We start from the raw sequence: 20196 nt of genomic DNA, 5'->3' as shown, positions 1-20196 counted from the left end.
GGCATAAAAATCTGAGGAAATAAGATTTTTTTTCTTATAGCAGACTTTCATTTGTCAGATGTCATTCTGGATGCATGGTCTCAATTAAATAGGCCAGCCAAAACGCAATAAGCATTTCCCAGTCATACCACCAGTCTGTATATCAAATGTCAGACTGAAAGTGGATAGGTCATGGTGTTATTGGGCCTATACTATTTATGGATATTACTCTGATTCAAACAAATGCCTTTTTATGTCAATAAGTTATCATGTGTCACAGACGGTATAAAATCATAACTCTAGAGACAGAAACGGTTTAATTTGACACATTTTTGTTAAGATTTCTGTAGTAGGCCAGGACTTAGTGGAAAACCTCCGAGGTAGACAGACAGACACTAGTTCAGCCAGCTGCTGTCTCAAACACTGAGGTATAATAACAGTCTCAAAGGAAGTTATTCGACTCAAGGGCCTGTAGGAGGCGCGGCTTTGCTTGAATGTAAACAGATTGACGCCAGCGCTTTGCTGTGGTGGAGAAGAAGGCATACGTCATATTCACAATGGCGGAGGCAGGGTGAGGAGTAGAGTGTCAGTTAAGTGGCGCAGTAACCAACTACATTGCCCGCGAAAGACGCTAACGGTGCCCGAAAAATGGCCCTGAACCCTGAAGTGGAGAGAAAAACTGACATAGAGTGTCTGAAGACTGGTGAGCTCGACTTGGAGAGCTGCGATAGCAAGACAAATTCGTTGTCAGCCGCCATCTCGGCCACATCCAACCAAAATGGCGATCAGACTGGATGTGAAGACGGTGTAATGCCCGAACAAGAAGCCTCTGAGCGGCGGAGGAGCGGGCAGACTGCCGCGAGAAGCTCTGATAATTCACCTTTACCCGGCCAGAGACAAGCTGAAGAGTTGCCAAGGAGAAATTTTCAGATCCCGAGGAAGATCAAGGAACGGAAAGGTTGTGCCCTTTCTCTAGTACTAGCTAGCTATTTCCAACAGAGGCTGCCCTGTGTTTCATAATTCAAGTGCTGCATGTTGCAAACCCGCGTTCCCTACGGTCAGAATTTAGATTAGCTATTGACATGGATTAATGTGATTCATCTTCAGAGGATAGTTAACGTTATTTTATTGCGTACAAATAAACTATTGCCTTGGTTAAGGTAAAATCGGCTCCCGTACTCATCTCGGTCAGCATTGCAGGTAAGTTTCGGCCCAGGCGCGAGAAGAGAAGCACGTGAAGAGATGCTGTCCATCAAGCCTCCATATTACTTGGGTCTACATGGAGGCTTGTGGAGAGTGAAATTAGTTTTGATGATGGTATTCAGCTGAGGATTTTAAAAGCTTGTGGAAAATTAACATAGTGGTAAAGTCCCTTGAGTTGTACACACCACACCCATCTTCTAGGATCTAGGCCTAGACTGGTTACCATGGCCCTTCCATGAAGCGCCAGAGATAGTCATCATCCCATATCTTAATTGATTTGATGGAGATGATAAAAAACAACAAGTCCAGACCCCAGTTGGAGTATTTTGGGGTAGAATACATGTAACTAGCTATACAGTGAGACCATTGGGCAGTCATCCAGGAATAGCCAGACTGGGAGAAGCTGCCAATAACTGTTTTAGTATTAGTTAGGCTAGTTCATTCTTTAGAATGTTTGCTGTGCTGGTCTTGGCTCTTACATAAGATTTGCTTGGATTGTCATCAGAAAGAGCATCCATTCTATACCAATGGTGCCCACTATATTCACAGGTTGGTGTGTTTGGTTTTCATAATTGGGGAGATGCTGAATTATGATGCACAGCCTGCATGCAAAATACAATCCATCATACAAGTTTCTATCATGGGCATAGCTACATCAAGTTTAGTTTGATATTATTGTCTCTAGATTCTGACCTTTGGCTTGATGGATATGTGTCATGCATTCTGACTAAATAGTATATCTACCCATTTTCAGACTGCATGTGCTAGTTTTTTAGATGTTCCCGTTCCTTAGTGTGATGTCACTGCATTTGGAAAATAGACTGGTGGATGAGACTTGGTTGGACATATTGCATCATCATAATTTAGCCCAAAGTACACAGAGAACTTTGCCCCTTTTATCTTGAAATAAACTGACCAGATACCCATCATGTAGCCTATTGAGTTCTTTACATTAACAGTGCATACAAATAAACAATGTAATCCAGTGAATTGTAATCTGAGAATTTTTCCTCTAATTGTTCTTTTGATACCAGATCTTTTCACATCAGATATTTTTTTAGAGCTGATCTGACTGGTCAAAAGACCAATTAGTGAGCGGGGAATTGGGTTGCCTGTGTGAACGCAGTCCAATTTGTGCCAATCACATCCCTGAATGATACTAATCCTCTGTTTCTCTCCCTCTCTTGTCATCCCTGCTCCTCGGTAGGCCTGTACCAGTTTCTGGCCCCTGACTCCCGGGAATTTGAGGGCCTTGTGAAGATCCTCTCCTCCTTCTACCTGGATGCATCGTCCAGAGGGACATTCTCCTACTGCAAGGCCAGGCTCATTCACAATGAGCTGCTGGAGAAAGAGGTAGCATCACCAAGCTTAACCACATTATTATCATACTCTCAGCTTTTAAAGATTTTTCTTTTTTTAGAGACCATTCCCCTCCCCAACATATTTAACACAAACCAACCACATGGTACACCAAACTATACAGAAGCCCATGCCACAACAAAGAAGATTTAAAAAACAATAAGACAGGCCATCAGCTGATCAGTCTGCCTCAGGCTGTTGTCAACAGCATGGCCCAGAGGTCTGTTATAAGAATTCTCATTTGCTATCACTTTAGTCAAATCTCCACTTCCTAATGTTCAAAGAAAATAAAACGCATACCCACTGCTGATATTCTCCCCAGACTGGCACAAAACACTAGTTGATAGTTTTGCATGACCAACAACAAATACACACTCCATACCTCCCTGAAATTGACCCACCCTTTATATTGTTGTGCTTGCATTGTTTCTCATGATGCCATATTTTCTCCTGTTTGTGTGTGTGCCAGTTCATTGAGAAGAGGAGGGAGCTGAAGCAGGAGGGACGTACAGACCCAGAGCTGGTGGAGTCCTACTGCTTCCTGTTCCCAGACAAGTCCAAGGTGAGCCTAAGGGCCTGCCTGCCTCACCAGGGGGTGTGGTATAGTGCCGTGATCTAGTACTCTGATCTAATGTTTCTGCTACAGTCTGGATCTTTACAATTGGATTATGCATTCGGCCTACAATTTGAGTTTGGCTGCTGGGCTCCTGGTTGTCATTTGAAAACCAGTTTTCTTTTATTTGTTGTTGATATGATGACGTGATGTTCTTTTTCCAGCTCCCGTTGATATGTGAGAAGGGTCTGTCTGTGGGACACTCCAGGATCACTACACTAGGAAATCCTGCTATGGGTGAGTGTGTGTGTGTGTGTGTGTGTGTACTTACTATTGAATGTCATGTATGATATTGTTTTTAGGGAGAGTTTGCAAATGTCCAGAAGGAAGGCTTTTCTCCGTAATGCACTTGTCTAACTGTTCTAGATGTTGGGGGTATGTCAGTTAGACATGGGGATGTCACCATACCTTATTTTTCCATGGCAAAAAGGAAAACACAAAGCAGACTAAACTCGTTGGTCCTTTAAAAACCTTCTATATGTAACATATTGTGTGCTAAACGTTATTCTGGATGTCAACATGCGGCTGTTTTTGCTACCAAAATTAGGACTGTTTTCCTCAGGAAATGTAGTCCACTTAATGTTTTGTTTCCTTTCCATGATACCTCTGAGTTTCGCTTTACTGGTATTGTGACAACCCTGTTAGAAATGGATCTGCTTTTGAACGTTAAGGTTTAATTGACTCTCTGTAATAGAGGATAATCTGTATGCCTCATTACTGTAAGAGTAGCTTTATCCACTGCCAGACAGCTTAGAATGTCTACCAGATACCATTACATAAGAAGATGCCTAATACATGGCCTAGCAACAGCTGAGTATGGTGGAAATGTTTATCACAATCCCTCAAACCTCAGTCATAAACTATAAACCCACACATAGCTATTTCGTTTTTTGTTAGTCAAAAGTTAAAGTTGTCTATGCATGGTTTTTTCCTTCTTAGTTTGTTCTTGACTTGCCTTGCCTTTTTTGTTTTGTAATTTCAGGTGTTTATCTGTCCAAATTCTCTGATTTGCTTCAAATGAACCCTTTTGAAGCAGGCACTTGTGGAGACATAGTCATATTTAAAGTCATGAGGGTAAATGCATCTATCACACTCAGTATGGACCAAATTTAAACAATATATATATATATATATATATTTATATATATATATATATATATATATATATATATATATATATATATATATATATATATATATATATATATATATATATATATATATATTACAAACACCTAGAATGTTGTTGCTTACTTTTCAACATCCTAGCATTGAGTGCAACACCAGTTTCTATAATATTTGACCCAGTGAGTGTGTTTGTCCCTTCAGGGCCGGCTGAAGAGCATCTTTGAGAACATGCCTAAGAGTGTCCTGGACCCCACACCCAAGTTTGACTGTCACATCTCCAAGAACGCCACGCGGGTCACCTCATTGCTCTCGTACAGAGCCTTTGAACTCACGCAGCAGTACTTCTATGAGTTTGCTTTTGATGAGATCAAGCCTCGGCCCAGGCATGTGTGTCCCTACGCCGTGGTGTCTTTCCAGTACAAAGGCAAGGAGTCTGCTGCTGCACCTATGGCTGCACACAGGTTCAACAGCACTATCTGTGAAGGAGGAAGCAAAGGTACACTCCTGTTTGTGCTTCTTCACCTTATCTTTCTGCTTTAGTCTATTTGTACGGACATTTGTATTAAAAATTGAGGCGAAAGTATTTGTAGAATTTAGTTTGATAGCTAACTTGGAAGTTTGGCATACTGTGCCCTCTTTTGACCTGTGACTTTTGACTGGGGCCATTGTTCCTATTGCAATTGTGAAGTGTTTTGAATGCACTTTAAATAATTATTGATTTGCCTGTCAGGGAGGAGTAGCTACACTGTGTGGAGTGGGCCGCTGGTGAACAAGGGACAGGAGTTGTGCCAGGTGTCTCTACGCTCCTCTACACGCCACTTCCTCCCTTTCAAACTGTGAGTACCTCTTTATTGTCTATACCTAAAACACATGTATTTGTTGTCCATACCTAAAATGCTTGTATTTGTTGTCCATACCTGAAACAAATGTATTTGTTATCAAATGTTATTGGTCACCAATGTTATTGCGGATGTAGCAAAGTGCTTTGTGTTTCTAGCTCCAACAGTAGTAATATCTAACAATACACACATCTAAAAGTATAGAATTAAGTATAATATAAATATTAGGGTGAGCCATGTCGGAGTGTCATAGACTAAAATACAGTAGAATAGAATACAGTATATAAATATGAGATGAGTAAAGCAAAAATATGTAAACATTATTAAAGTGAATAGTTTTCCATTATTGGTGGCCAGTGATTTCAAGTCTATGTATATAGGGTAGCAGCCTCTAAGGTGCAGGGTTACGTAACAGGGTGGAAGCCGCCTAGTGATGGCTATTTAACAGTTAGATGGCCTTGTGATAGAAACTGTTTTTCAGTCTTGGTCCCAGTTTGATGCACCTGTACTGACCCGGTCTTCTGGATGATAGTGGGGTGAGCAAGCTGTGGCTTGGTTGGTTATGGTCCTTGATTATCTATTTGGCTTTCCTGTGACATCGGGTGCTATAGGGGTCCTGGAGGGCAGGTAATTTGTCCCTGGTGATGCATTGGGCAGACCGCACCACCCTCTGGAGAGCCCTGCAGTTGCGGGCTGTGCAGTTGCCGTACCAGGCGGTGATACAACCTGACAGGATGCTCTACATTGTGCGTCTGTAAAAGTTAGTGGGTTTTAGGTGCCAAGCCAAATTTCTTCAGTTCCCCGAGGTTGAAGAGGCGCTGTTGCGCTGCCTTCACCACAGTGTCTGTGTGGGTGGACCATTTCAGTTTGTCAGGGATATGTACGCCAAGGAATTAAAACCTACCTAAAACACGTATTTGTTGTCCATACCAAAAACATGGATATCAGTAGTAATTCATAGTTAATAAGTATGTTATGAGTATTGTAATAAGTTGATTGACTGGTGTGTGTGTGTGTGTGTGTGTGTGTGTGTGTGTGTGTGTGTGCCCTCTGTAGAACGGAGAAGTTGGAGATGAGTATGGGGATGCAGCTGGACCAGGTGAAGAGGAAGATCCCCTCTGTTCTGTTCTCCTGGGACACCTACAGCAGAACCCGAGAAGGTCCGAACCGCTCTACTCCTCTCCTCCTCTACTCTACTTCTGCTCTCCTCTATTCTCCTCCTTGTACTCCTCTCCTTCTAATCCTCTCCTCTATTCTCCTTCTAATCCTCTCCTCTATTCTCCTCTCCTTCTAATCCTCTACTCTCCTCTCCTTCTAATCCTCTACTCTTCTGTACTCCTCTCCTTCTAATCCTCTACTCCTCCTCTACTCTCCTGTACTCCTCTCCTTCTAATCCTCTACTCCTCCTCTACTCTCATGTACTCCTCTCCTTCTAATCCTCTACTCTCCTGTACTCCTCTCCTTCTAATCCTCTACTCCTCCTCTACTCTCCTGTACTCCTCTCCTTCTAATCCTCTACTCTCCTGTACTCCTCTCCTTCTAATCCTCTACTCTCCTGTACTCCTCTCCTTCTAATCCTCTACTCTCCTGTACTCCTCTCCTTCTAATCCTCTACTCCTCCTCTACTCTCCTGTACTCCTCTCCTTCTAATCCTCTACTCCTCCTCTACTCTCATGTACTCCTCTCCTTCTAATCCTCTACTCTCCTGTACTCCTCTCCTTCTAATCCTCTACTCCTCCTCTACTCTCCTGTACTCCTCTCCTTCTAATCCTCTACTCTCATGTACTCCTCTCCTTCTAATCCTCTACTCTCCTGTACTCCTCTCCTTCTAATCCTCTACTCCTCCTCTACTCTCCTGTACTCCTCTCCTTCTAATCCTCTACTCTCCTGTACTCCTCTCCTTCTAATCCTCTACTCTCCTGTACTCCTCTCCTTCTAATCCTCTACTCTCCTGTACTCCTCTCCTTCTAATCCTCTACTCTCCTGTACTCCTCTCCTTCTAATCCTCTACTCTCCTGTATTCCTCTCCTTCTAATCCTCTACTCTCCTGTACTCCTCTCCTTCTAATCCTCTACTCTCCTCTACTCCTCTCCTTCTAATCCTCTACTCTCCTCTACTCCTCTCCTTCTAATCCTCTACTCTCCTCTACTCCTCTCCTTCTAATCCTCTACTCTCCTCTACTCCTCTCCTTCTAATCCTCTACTCTCCTCTACTCCTCTCCTTCTAATCCTCTACTCTCCTCTACTCCTCTCCTTCTAATCCTCTACTCTCCTCTACTCCTCTCCTTCTAATCCTCTACTCTCCTCTACTCCTCTCCTTCTAATCCTCTACTCTCCTCTACTCCTCTCCTTCTAATCCTCTACTCTCCTCTACTCCTCTCCTTCTAATCCTCTACTCTCCTCTACTCCTCTCCTTCTAATCCTCTACTCTCCTCTACTCCTCTCCTTCTAATCCTCTACTCTCCTGTACTCCTCTCCTTCTAATCCTCTACTCTCCTCTACTCCTCTCCTTCTAATCCTCTACTCTCCTCTACTCCTCTCCTTCTAATCCTCTACTCTCCTCTACTCCTCTCCTTCTAATCCTCTACTCTCCTCTACTCCTCTCCTTCTAATCCTCTACTCTCCTCTACTCCTCTCCTTCTAATCCTCTACTCTCCTCTACTCCTCTCCTTCTAATCCTCTACTCTCCTCTACTCCTCTCCTTCTAATCCTCTACTCTCCTCTACTCCTCTCCTTCTAATCCTCTACTCTCCTCTACTCCTCTCCTTCTAATCCTCTACTCTCCTCTACTCCTCTCCTTCTAATCCTCTACTCTCCTCTACTCCTCTCCTTCTAATCCTCTACTCTCCTCTACTCCTCTCCTTCTAATCCTCTACTCTCCTCTCCTTCTAATCCTCTACTCTCCTGTACTCCTCTCCTTCTAATCCTCTACTCCTCCTCTACTCTCCTGTACTCCTCTCCTTCTAATCCTCTACTCTCCTGTACTCCTCTTCTAATCCTCTACTCTCCTGTACTCCTCTCCTCTATTCTCCTTCTAATCCTCTCCTCTATTCTCCTTCTAGTCCTCTCCTCTATTCTCCTTCTAGTCCTCTCCTCTATTCTCCTTCTAGTCCTCTCCTCTATTCTCCTCTCCTTCTAATCCTCTATTCTCCTCTCCTTCTAATCCTCTACTCTCCTCTCCTTCTAATCCTCTACTCTCCTCTCCTTCTAATCCTCTACTCTCCTGTATTCCTCTCCTTCTAATCCTCTACTCTCCTCTCCTCCTCTCCTTCTAATCCTCTACTCTCCTGTACTCCTCTCCTTCTAATCTTCTACTCTCCTGTATTCCTCTCCTTCTAATCCTCTACTCTCCTGTACTCCTCTCCTTCTAATCCTCTACTCTCCTGTACTCCTCTCCTTCTAATCCTCTACTCCTCCTCTACTCTCCTGTACTCCTCCCCTTCTAATCCTCTACTCCTCCTCTACTCTCCTGTACTCCTCTCCTTCTAATCCTCTACTCTCCTGTACTCTTCTCCTTCTAATCCTCTACTCTCCTGTACTCCTCTCCTTCTAATCCTCTCCTCTACTCCTCTCCTTCTAATCCTCTCCTCTACTCCTCTCCTTCTAATACTCTCCTCTACTCCTCTCCTTCTAATACTCTCCTCTACTCCTCTCCTTCTAATACTCTCCTCTACTCCTCTCCTTCTAATACTCTCCTCTACTCCTCTCCTTCTAATACTCTCCTCTCCTCTACTCCTCTCCTTCTAATCCTCTACTCTCCTCCACTCCTCTCCTTCTAATCCTCTACTCTCCTCTACTCCTCTCCTTCTAATCCTCTACTCTCCTCTACTCCTCTCCTTCTAATCCTCTACTCTCCTCTACTCCTCTCCTTCTAATCCTCTACTCTCCTCTACTCCTCTCCTTCTAATCCTCTACTCTCCTCGACTCCTCTCCTTCTAATCCTCTACTCTCCTCGACTCCTCTCCTTCTAATCCTCTACTCTCCTCGACTCCTCTCCTTCTAATCCTCTACTCTCCTCGACTCCTCTCCTTCTAATCCTCTACTCTCCTGTACTCCTCTCCTTCTAATCCTCTACTCCTCCTGTACTCCTCTCCTTCTAATCCTCTACTCCTCCTCTACTCCTCCCCTTCTAATCCTCTACTCCTCCTCTACTCCTCCCCTTCTAATCCTCTACTCCTCCTCTACTCTCCTGTACTCCTCTTCTAATCCTCTACTCTCCTGTACTCCTCTTCTAATCCTCTACTCTCCTGTACTCCTCTCCTAATCCTCTACTCTCCTGTACTCCTCTCCTTCTAATCCTCTACTCTCCTGTACTCCTCTCCTTCTAATCCTCTACTCTCCTGTACTCCTCTCCTTCTAATCCTCTACTCCTCCTCTACTCCTCCCCTTCTAATCCTCTACTCCTCCTCTACTCCTCCCCTTCTAATCCTCTACTCCTCCTCTACTCTCCTGTACTCCTCTTCTAATCCTCTACTCTCCTGTACTCCTCTTCTAATCCTCTACTCTCCTGTACTCCTCTCCTAATCCTCTACTCTCCTGTACTCCTCTCCTAATCCTCTACTCTCCTGTACTCCTCTCCTAATCCTCTACTCTCCTGTACTCCTCTCCTTCTAATCCTCTACTCTCCTGTACTCCTCTCCTTCTAATCCTCTACTCTCCTGTACTCCTCTCCTTCTAATCCTCTACTCTCCTGTACTCCTCTCCTTCTAATCCTCTACTCTCCTGTACTCCTCTCCTTCTAAGCCTCTACTCTCCTGTACTCCTCTCCTTCTAAGCCTCTACTACTCTCCTGTACTCCTCTCCTTCTAATCCTCTACTCTCCTCCTTTACTCATTCTGTTTTCCTCTATTCTCCTCCTCTCCAGCCTTAGTTCTAGTCTGGTTAATCTATACTCTGACCAAGACAACAGTCCATAGATGCTATAGAATAACATGACAAAACTTAACAGTCCCTCCAAGATTTCGCAGTGTTTATGTGTGACGCTTGCTTTTACTGTGTCAATTCTGACATTTTGAATGGCAATTTGCAATAATTTTGTCCAATTTGTCACATGCGCTGCTGAGGAAAAAAGCTTGTTGACCTGTTCTTTGATTGAGCCATTTTATGTGCTAAAAGTACAGTGATTGCTTAAAATTGCAAACCCTCTTTTTCTAGTGAGGCGAATGGACAGTTATATGCGGTAATGTTGCGACAATTTAAGTTTTATGCGGTGATTGGTCAGATTTGCAAGCCCTCGCATAATATTGCGATTGCTAAATCTTGGAGGGACTAACTTACTCTGACAAACAACAATGTAGGACCTATCACCCGGAATCACTGTGTGGTTGTTTTTTAAACTTTGGAGTGGAACTTGTTCTGACCGAGTTGTGTGTGTTTCAGTGCTGAAGTGTGGGATCTACTGCAGCCTGTTTGAGGTGGTGGATGGGAAGGGTAAAGCGACCAGCAGCACTCTCTCAGGACTCATACATAAACTGGAGAGAGAGCGGATGGTGAGTCACTCCCTGACAGTTCCTCTGCAGGATGTTTTAATGAACAGTGTTTAATGATTACACACCAACACTAGACGGGGTAGGGAGGGGATGTATCGTGGATCATTATATTACACACCCAGACTTTCACATGGGTTGTCATTACTTTGGTCCCCCATGTTTGATATGTAGGTCAGCTAACTGGTCAGTTCCCTAGAAATGGGCATGTCTTGAAGACTGGTTGTCATTTGGTTTCCATATTTGTTTAAAGGTAGAGCTAATGCCAATCAGGGAATTCCCATGCCATATATGAAATTAATTGTCCCTGTTTTAAGTGTGAATTTCTGTTGTTGCACAGCTGCACTGTATGAAAAGTGTCTGTTTAGATGTATTAAATGTTAACGTCTCCTCCTCCTGTGTAGGTGCTAGTGAAGCCTTTAGTTGATAAAGGCTTTCTCTTCCTCTTGTCATCTACTCAGATGTTCAATCCCAACGGTACGTCCTCTGTCTCTCCTTATCTCAGGTCTCTCTGACTCTTTCCATTGATCTGACATGTTGTTCTTTGTGTGGGTTAATACTGAGGGAGTTGTTTTGTGTATTCTAGAACGTCGGGGGAGGGTTGAGAAGAGCCTGCAAGCACTATTTGTCTTTCAGGAGTCCAGGGGAGTCACCAAGTTCAGTAAGTATTCTAAAATGTCCTTCCTCAAACCACAGTTACATATTGAATGTCAGGAACAGCCTTTATGAGCAGTATATATACACGTATGTCTGCCTCCCCCATTGACCATGTCCCTGCCTCCCCCAGCGCCCAGACTGTCAGAGCAGGAGCCCCTGTCAGCTGAGCCCCTGCCCCCCCTCCTGGCCTCCATGGACCCCTTCATTCCAGCCCTGCACTACGCCTTGCTCAAGATGCGCTCCACCCCCGATAACAAGCACCTCAGCACCGTGGTGGAACGCCAGGCCCTAGACTACCTGACCAGGAGGGACAGCGGTCGGGCCTTCCTCCTCCCAGAGTACCAACAGAACCTGGACGAGAGGGGCAACGTGCACCCCGCGCCCCGCCCCAAATCCAACATGGAGGGCCTGCTGCGTTCCTACCTCCACGGCCTCTCCTCGGCCTACGTCCTTCCCATTGTCAAGGCCAGGGACATGATGGACAGGATCAACCAGCCCCCGCCTGCACCAGCTCCAACTGTCCCGGACTACAGCCCTGTGTCAGACTGGGGGGGGTCAGGAGGGTCAGACAGACCAGAGAGGGTGGAGAGGCAACCTCTAGAGAGACCAGAGAGCAGCAGGAGGAGAGGGGGGCCGTCCCAGGCCCATTCTAACGGGGCCGCAGCAGGGACAGGGGCTCCGCCCCAGAGGTCCAGGTTGGCCCAGAGTGAGTACGATAAGGACAAGATGAAAGAGTTGCTGAAGCTGATCCAGCTGCATAAGGCCCTGGTGAAGGAGCCAGGAGGGAAGGAGAGGGCCGAGGGGGGTGACGAGGGGGCCTGGGAGGGCCCCCACGGCCTGAAGAGGAAACTAGAGGAGGACGAATCAGGGGCCATGTCTAAATATCTACGAGGAGCCCACTTCAGCAATGGAGAGCCCAGTAGAGGTGAGACTGGTTTCTGTGTGGGAGAGGTGTGAGTCTGTGTGGGAAAGACTGGAAGAATAAGGGAAAGAAAAGTGGGAGAGAGACAGTTTGGTAGGGAGTAGTATGGACTGAGCAAGTTAACTTTAATGTTTCAACATTTGTACGACAACCACAGAGAATATTGCCATTTTAAAACTAGGCCTTTTTCATAAATAATATCCTTACAGTGTGTGTTTAAGAAAAATCCTACCTTTTATAAGCCTGATAAGCAAGGCTACACTTAGCCCCACTGTCTCTGTCCTCCCAGTAGCCCAGGGGGAGGAGGTAGAGAACTACAACCTGGCAGCAGTAATGGAGAGCATGGGGATCTATGACACTGACCTGAGGGACAGGGGAAACACTTCCCAGGCCTCCTCAGCCAACGAGACACAGCGCCTGCTCAAGATCCTGCTCTCCACCCTCAACAAGGCCATGGTTCAAGGCGCTGCCGCGGCCCCCGCTGACCTGCCTGACCACGTGGAGCCCTCCACGGAGAACCCCCTGACTGGAGCTCCGGTTGAAGGGCGAGTGGAGCAGGCCCGACAGGACTTCTTTGAGGTGAGATGCGTGTGTGGGAGAAAAAAATGAAGTATGGACTGGTGTTTGTGATGTGACTGACCATGTTGTTGTGTGTTTAGGAGCAAACTGTGTGCAGTCTGACCAGCCCCTTTAGCACTGACTCTCCAGGACAACAGCCACACACCTCAGACAACCCATCACTCACCTGGGAACTGGCCTCTCACACAGACAAACCTATCCCCTTCTTTGAATCTCAGAATGACGGCAACTTTAAGCAGAGGGGAGGTCTGGAGGGGGTAGAGAGAGGTCTGAGAGGGGCTTCTGTGGAGCAGGAGAGGGTAACCAAGGAAGCCTCAATAGAGAGGGGAGCCAAGGTGGCTTCCTTGGAGAGGGAGATAGCTCTGAGGGGAGCTTTTCTGGAAGGGGGAGCCAGGGACACCTTCCTAGAGGGGGAAAGCAAGGTGGAGAAGCCAGCCAGGGGTGTTTCCCTGGAGAGGGTAGCCAGGCCGTCCAGCACTCTGGACACTATCGTAAGCCAGGAGCTCCACTGCCTCTACAACTCCATCCAGGGCCTCATGGACAACCAGAAGATCTACTACAACTCCCAGCTGCCTCCACGGCTGTCCCCACGCCACACCTGGCAGCCCAACAGCTCATTCTCAGACTTTGTGGCTCCCTATGTTGTGTCTGTCCCTGTTCAGGGCCACGTCAACACCCTGTGTGAGAGAATGGGCCGACTAGTCCCCAAACCTCGCCACACAGACTCTGCTAAAACACCTGGGGCTCGTTCTACCTTCCATGCTCCCTCTGCCACTACCCATCCTATTCCCTCTTTCCCTCCCCCGCCCCATTCCCTCTCCTCCATCCCTCCCCTTCCTTCCATGCATCACCTTCCACCCCCGCCTGCCCTCGTCCACTCTCCTGCCCCTGTCCTCATCACGTCCCCCACCGCCAAGCCTATCCCCAAAACCAAAGCACAGCCTCCTCAGGCTAAGAGCTCCTCTTCTTCTCAGAACCGGCCCAAACCGGTCCCGTTCAAACAGACACACAAGAACCCCTCTGCAGCACAGAAGTCCTCCACAGAGAGGAAGTCAGAACCATCTGCCTCAAAGAGAGAGGTCTACTCTCCCTCCCAGGCCTCAATGGACTCCTCAGACTCCACCCCAAAACGGCCTAAACAAGATGCCATCACAGCCCCCTCTCCCCTTACCCCGGCGTCAGCCGCTGGACTACTGATTGGCCAGCTGAAACCTGAGGTGTTCAGCAGCCTGGTGGAGATCTTCAAGGACGTGCAGAGGAACACGGTCAGATTCTACATCCACTCTGGAGAGGAGGAGGAGAGTGACATCTGTGTGGAGATCAAGGTACTGTAGGCCTTAGTTATGATCAACACTCATGTCAATGTTTGCCCCACGTAAGAAGAGACTCATTCTCACTGATTGAGCTAACACTTCACCAAAAGCTCTATCCAAGTTTTCTCTGACGCAGGCACTGCATTATCAGCTGTAATTATCTGCACTGTGACGGGACAATCAGTGTTCCCTCGTGTTGTTGATCTGAAAACATGTTAAACTGACGTCTTCTGGAGGACGAGGAGAGTCACACTTCACACTCTTTTTACTGCAACAAGAACACTTTATGGCTGTCTGCATTCTCTGCCATAATAAATTCTAGTACATTACTGAGATCTTATTGCACCACTATTCTCTCTTCCTCATCCCCTCATCTGTCTGCTCCATGTTAATTTGGTTTTGTGGTGTGTTGCTGACTTCTGCTCCTGGTTTTAAACTCCCTCTTTCGGTCTCATCCCTGTGACAGGAGTACTTACTGAGCCTGGGCAACACAGAGTGTAACCCCCAGATGTTCCTGGAGAATAACAGCAGTCTGGATAAGTTGCTCATCGTCATTCAGAACGAGGACATCTCAGCCCACGTCAACAAGGTAACATTACCATCCTGGCTGGCTGCTAGGATGAGTCAATATCGCCACGGCACCAGACAGAATGTTGTCTGCACAGGGAGAATTCTCCTCAGCCCCCGAGAAATAGTGGAATTCAAATTGGACCTGTTGAATTGATTTTAAATCCACCAAAAACCTGGATGGTGCACAGATACTTTTGGTCATGTAGCGTATGTGGACAGCTGCTCATCAAACATCTCGTCCCAAAATCATGGGCATTAATATGGAGTTTGTCCCCCCTTTGCTGTTATAACAGCCTCTACTCTTCTGGTAAGGCTTTCAACTAGATGTTGGAACATTAATGCGGGGACTTGCTTCCATTCAGCCACAAGAGCATTAGTGAGTTGGGACACTGATGTTGGGCGATTAGGCCTGGCTCGCAGTCGGCGTTGCAATTCATCCCAAAGGTTTTCGATGGGGTTGAGGTCAGGGCTCTGTGCAGGGCAGTCAAGTTCTTCCACATCGATCTCGGCAAACCATTTCAATATGGACCTCGCTTTGTGCACAGGGGTATTGTCATGCTGAAACAGGAAAGGGCCTTCCCAAACTGCTGCCACAAAGTTGGAAACACATAATCGTCTAGAATGTCATTGTATGCTGTAGCGTTAAGATTTCCCTTCACTGGAACTAAGCGGCCTAGCCCGAACCATGAAAAACAGCCCCAGACCATTATTCTTCCTCCAAACTTTACAGTTGGCACTATGCATTCGGGCACATAGCATGCTCAGATTAGCCCGTCGGACTGCCAGATGGTGAAGCGTGATTCCTCACTCCAGAGAACGCGCTTCTAGTGCTCCAGAGTCCAATGACTGCGAGCTTTACACCACTCCAGCCGACGCTTGACATTGAACTTGGTGAACTTAGGCTTGTATGCGGCTGCTCGGCCATGGAAACCCATTTCATGAAGCTCCCAACGAACAGTTATTGTTCTGATATTGCTTCCAGAGGCAGTTTGGAACTTGGTGGTGAGTGTTGCAACCGAGGGAAGTTCTTTTTTACGTGCTTCAGCAGTTGGCGGTCCCGTTCTGTGAGCTTCTGTGGCCTACCAATTCGTGGGTGAGCCGTTGTTGCTCCGAAACCTTTTCACTTCACAATAACAGCACTTACAGATGACCGGGGCAGCTCTAGCAGGGCAGAAATTTAATGAACTGACTTGTTGGAAAGGTGGCATCCTATGACGGTTCCACGTTGAAAGTCACTGACCTCTTCAGTAAGGTCATTCTACTGCCAAAGCTCGTCTTTGGAGATAGCATGGCTGTGTGCTCAGTTTTATACACCTGTCAGCAACGTGTGTGGCTGAAATAGCCGATTCAACATGTGTCCACCTACTTTTGTGTATTTATAGTGTAAACGGTGTTGTTTTAATTGAATATATAGACAGAGCTGGATGACATGATCTTCATGGCAACTAGTCTAGACAGTCATCACCTCTCTCACACAAATGTTCATTTCGATGTTAAGGATGAATTTAAAGCTGTATGTGTCTTATTTAAAGGTTGATTCTGAACCATGTTCTCCCTGTCAGATCCCAGCTCTGGTGTCATTGAAGAAGCTGTCCACGGTGAGCTTTGCAGGAGTTGACAGTCTGGACGATGTGAAGAACCACACCTACAACGAGCTCTTCGTGTCTGGAGGATTCATAGTGTCTGACGAGTTTGTCCTCAACCCAGACTTCATAACACACGGTGAGTCTGCTGAAGCAGTCTCAACTGTCATCAACATTCATTGTGATGTGTGGGATCCACATGTGAATATTACGAGTTATGCACTTTTTTTTCGGTCACCCTTTTTTTCTATACAGTCGGATAAATTCCACAGAGACTGTTAATGAGATCCATCTATATTCTAATTGAAAACAGTATTTGGCCAGTTGTTTTTCCCCCCCTTACAATTCAATCATTGTTTTGTGTACCATGTAGCTGTGTCATTACATTCTGGTTAGGGAAGTGGTTATATATTGACTACAGACGGAAAGGGAAAAGTCAACTAATGACTGGTCATTGATTTGATGGGATCAGTGTGTGTTGTGTTCCCTGTGCAGACTTGTGTTGTGTTATTGTATTCCCTGTGCAGACCGGTTGCAGGCGTTCCTGCGGTTCCTAGAGGAGCAGAGCTCTCCAGAGAACCCCTGGCAGTGGAAGATCCACAATAAGTCCCAGAAGAAACTCAAAGAGCTGGGCAGGTCGGAAACTATCTCTACTACTACCATTCAGCATGACCCGAGACATTGACCTCTCTCAATCCATTCAGTAACTACCTCCATCCTATTGGACTGCCAAGTCAACCAATGAGGAATGTCTCTGGGAAGTCCAAAGTATTAGTTGTGACTGTTTTACGTTTGGTACTTTATTAGGATCTCCATTAGCTGTTGCAGAAGCTACTCTTCCTGGAGTCCACATGAAACATAATACAGAATGACATAATATAGAACATCATTAGATAAGGACAGAACTACATGAAAAAATGTAAAGGCACACGTAGCCTACATATCAGTACATACACACAAACTATCTAGGTCAAATAGGGGAGAGGCGCTGTGCCGCGAGCTGTTGCTTTATCTGTTTTTTGAAACCAGGTTTGCTGTTTATTTGAGCAATATGAGATGGAAGTTCCATGCAATAAGGGCTCTATATATTCTTTCTTGAATTTGTTCCGGATTTGGGGACTGAAAAGACCCCTGGTGGGATAAGTGTGGGCCAGCTGCAGCTTAACTAGGTCTTTCCTTGCGGCACTGGACCACACGACTGGACAATAATCAAGATTAGACAAGACTAGAGCCTGCAGAACTTTCTTTTTGGAGTGTGGTGTCAAGGCTGAAAAACAAAACACACATTATAATCACATTATCATGCTTTCATCCAATACTTTTTTTTGTGTGCTTTTTGTCTTACCTATTCAGACTGTTTTAGTAACATACAGCCCCACCTCCTCTCTCCTCTTATAGGTTGAACAGTGATGCCATGGCTCTCCTCAACCTGCTGACAGCCTATCAGAAGAAGCACCTGGTGGAGTTCTTACCTTACCACGAGTGTGATGCCCAATCACGTCAGGCCCCTGATCTGGACTGCCTGGTCAAGCTCCAGGCTAACCACACTCAGCACCGCCACTTTATCTTCCTCACAGGTACCACAGCATCATTATCGTGACACATCGTCTCCTAACCCTCAGTGGTACATTATGTGTATTAACTGAACAGCCCTGTCTTATTTGTCCCTCCAGAGAGGCGCTTTGAGATGTTCATGCAGTACTCCAGGAACGGCATAGTGATCGCCAGCATTGATGACATCATGACCAGTTTCCACAGCCTGATTGGCTCCAGAGATCAGAAACAACTGCCCACACCGCTCTCCACTGGTGGGTGATGTCAACAACAACTTCACAATTACATTGCTCTTTGGCCCTGTTCAAGTACTATCAATTGCATCTCTTTCCTTGAAGTGAAGTCCAAATGTTTTATGGTCAAATTGTCAGTATTGAATACATCAATCTTTTCCCCTGTCCCTTCTTTATCTACTTCCCTCTCCCCTTCTCTTCCCCTCTTCCTCGTTTCCCCTCTTCCTCGCTTCCCCTCTACTCCCTCGCTTCCTCGTCTCTTCCTCTCTCAGTAGTGCATGATGAGTGTATAGAAGAGGAGGATATGTCCCTGGACTCTGATGACGACAGCCACAACCAGGTGATCGTACAGCATCCTGCCCAATCCCAGGAGGGGGTAGCAGCAGGGGGCATGAGGGACTCAACCCAGCAGCCTCCCTTGCCAGAGTCAGACGAGTTCCGGCCCCCTCTCCCCGACCAGCTCAACACCCCTGGCCGACACACCCCCTCCTCCCTCTCCTACTCCAGCAGAACCCCCAACCTGTCCAACTTCGCTGCTCTCAAATCTGCCATCTCCCAGTTCAAAGCCTCCAACCAGATTGGTAGGGCGGACATAGGCAGCACTTCGCCAGGAGGGTTTTCTGTCAACCCCCACCAGAGCTTCCTGTGTCCGTCTACCCAGTGGGTGTCCTACTCTGGCTCCTCCGGCTACACAGCCTCCCCAGCCTACCCCGCATCGCCCTGCAGCACCACCCAAGAACAGGACTACAGAAACCCAGCCGCAGTACCTACTACAGCCCCAGGGTCCACTCTGACCAGCCAGGCTCCCCTCACCCTACCGGACATCCCCCAGCCTCCCCCGCTTCCTCCACATCTCAAGATGGGTGGGACTCTGTCCCAGTCGTTTAGCCTGCCTGGCTCTGTTAGTGGAGCGGCCGGGGTTGGTGTTGGAGCATCTATCTCCACAGTCAGCAGCACTAGCACTCTGCCCAGCACAGCCATAGTGTCCTCTTCTCTTTCCACTGCACTAACATACTCCGACCCTACTGTTGCCACCACAGCCTCCTTAGGCCTGAACTACACTCAGAGCGACATGGTCCAGCTTGGCTACCCGTCAGCGGTCAGCTCCAGCGCTAACGGGACCCCCACCCAGCAGGGGGACAGGAGACTCAGTGGGCCCGGGGAGAGCCCATGGGGGTTAGGAGGAGGAACCCCTAACAGCCAGGGAGGGGCCAGGCCTGGCTCTGTCTCCCATAGCGGTCTCACCCAAGGTGGGGAGAGGACAGGCACTCCTGGTGGCAGTACCCCTGGAAGTCAGGGGGGCAGGACTCCAGTGAACAGTGTAGAAAGCCTTGGAGCGGGTATGGCTGTTCCCTCTTTGGCCACCAGGGGGGGCTCAATAGCTAGGCCCATGCTGCCCATCCATGGAGGGACTGGAGGCAGTCGAGGTGGAGAGGCCAGTGTCCAGCCACACAGCGGTGGTGGCTACGGCTGTTTAGGTGCCATGCCTGGACAGATGGGTATGGGACGCGGCGGCATGGGACGCGGGGGTATTGGTCCCAGGTCGTTAGGGGGGTACAGAGGGAGAGGAGCCCCACAGAGAGGCCCCTGGCCCAGGCCGGGAGTGGGACCCGAACGGCCGGATGGTGGTGGACCCTGCGGACCCTCCTGGGGTTACCCGAAGGGGAGGGGAGGGGGACAAGATTACTACTCAGATTACACATACTCACACAACTACTCCCCCTGAACAGACAATCATGATTAGAGGGGGGAATGGACATGCCACACTCAGAGACTGGTAGAGCTGTCTGAATGTACATATTGACTTGTCATAAACACTTTGAATTGATAAAGGTCAGAAGGATCCTGTTTTTTTTACAAATAAACTTGATACAGGCAGTGCCGAGTGTCGATACTGTCGTAACCGTACGCTCTTTACATGTAAGCTGTTTCAAACCCCTGTTCCGACCACTATATTTATAATTGTCAAGAAATGTAATGGCCTTCCAAGCGTCTCGGTTTTGTTTTATTTTTTATTCTTCTTTTTTTCCGGTTTGTGAACAAGGGGAAAAGGGCAGACTATTTTTTTAAAGAAAGAAAAAAGATCAGTGAAAGGCACCACTTTCGCTGTTGGTTTTCTTTTTTACATCCTTGGTTGTTCCCCCAAAAAGATCTATTAAAATAAACATGTTTCAAATCA

At 47.0% G+C, this 20196-nt stretch overlaps 1 protein-coding gene across 3 annotated transcripts; it reads left to right on the top strand.

Moving 5' to 3' along the window:
- The first annotated feature begins 519 nt into the window (after positions 1 to 519).
- Positions 520 to 20196, top strand: tasorb (transcription activation suppressor b). 3 transcript variants are annotated; one of them, XM_055932204.1, is made up of 20 exons: positions 520 to 937; positions 2390 to 2535; positions 3011 to 3103; positions 3319 to 3391; positions 4137 to 4228; positions 4484 to 4778; positions 5013 to 5118; positions 6178 to 6281; positions 10500 to 10609; positions 11011 to 11083; positions 11193 to 11267; positions 11394 to 12188; positions 12478 to 12764; positions 12845 to 14089; positions 14544 to 14666; positions 16210 to 16369; positions 16758 to 16866; positions 17629 to 17807; positions 17904 to 18038; positions 18290 to 20196. In XM_055932204.1, the coding sequence occupies exons 1-20, from the start codon at positions 628 to 630 to the stop codon at positions 19741 to 19743; spliced, it is 5964 nt and encodes a 1987-aa protein (XP_055788179.1). In that variant the 5' UTR covers positions 520 to 627; the 3' UTR covers positions 19744 to 20196. The 3 variants fall into 3 exon arrangements, with proteins under 3 accessions (XP_055788179.1, XP_055788180.1, XP_055788178.1); XM_055932205.1 differs by having other exon boundaries at positions 12475 to 12764; positions 18293 to 20196; XM_055932203.1 differs by having other exon boundaries at positions 12475 to 12764.

This window comes from Salvelinus fontinalis, chromosome 8 (genome assembly GCF_029448725.1).
Source record: "Salvelinus fontinalis isolate EN_2023a chromosome 8, ASM2944872v1, whole genome shotgun sequence".
NCBI classification, from domain to species: Eukaryota; Metazoa; Chordata; class Actinopteri; order Salmoniformes; family Salmonidae; genus Salvelinus; species Salvelinus fontinalis.
This window is presented reverse-complemented; position numbering and strand designations above follow the sequence as displayed.

What these genes read in the sequence shown, in the direction of transcription:
- tasorb (XM_055932203.1), top strand. Translation starts at nt 628, where the DNA reads ATGGCCCTGAACCCTGAAGTGGAGAGAAAAACTGACATAGAGTGTCTG. An exon ending in CTACAGCAGAACCCGAGAAG is followed by an intron (nt 6,282 to 10,499) that starts GTCCGAACCGCT and finishes TGTGTGTTTCAG; the next exon opens with TGCTGAAGTGTGGGATCTAC. An exon ending in TCAGATGTTCAATCCCAACG is followed by an intron (nt 11,084 to 11,192) that starts GTACGTCCTCTG and finishes TGTGTATTCTAG; the next exon opens with AACGTCGGGGGAGGGTTGAG.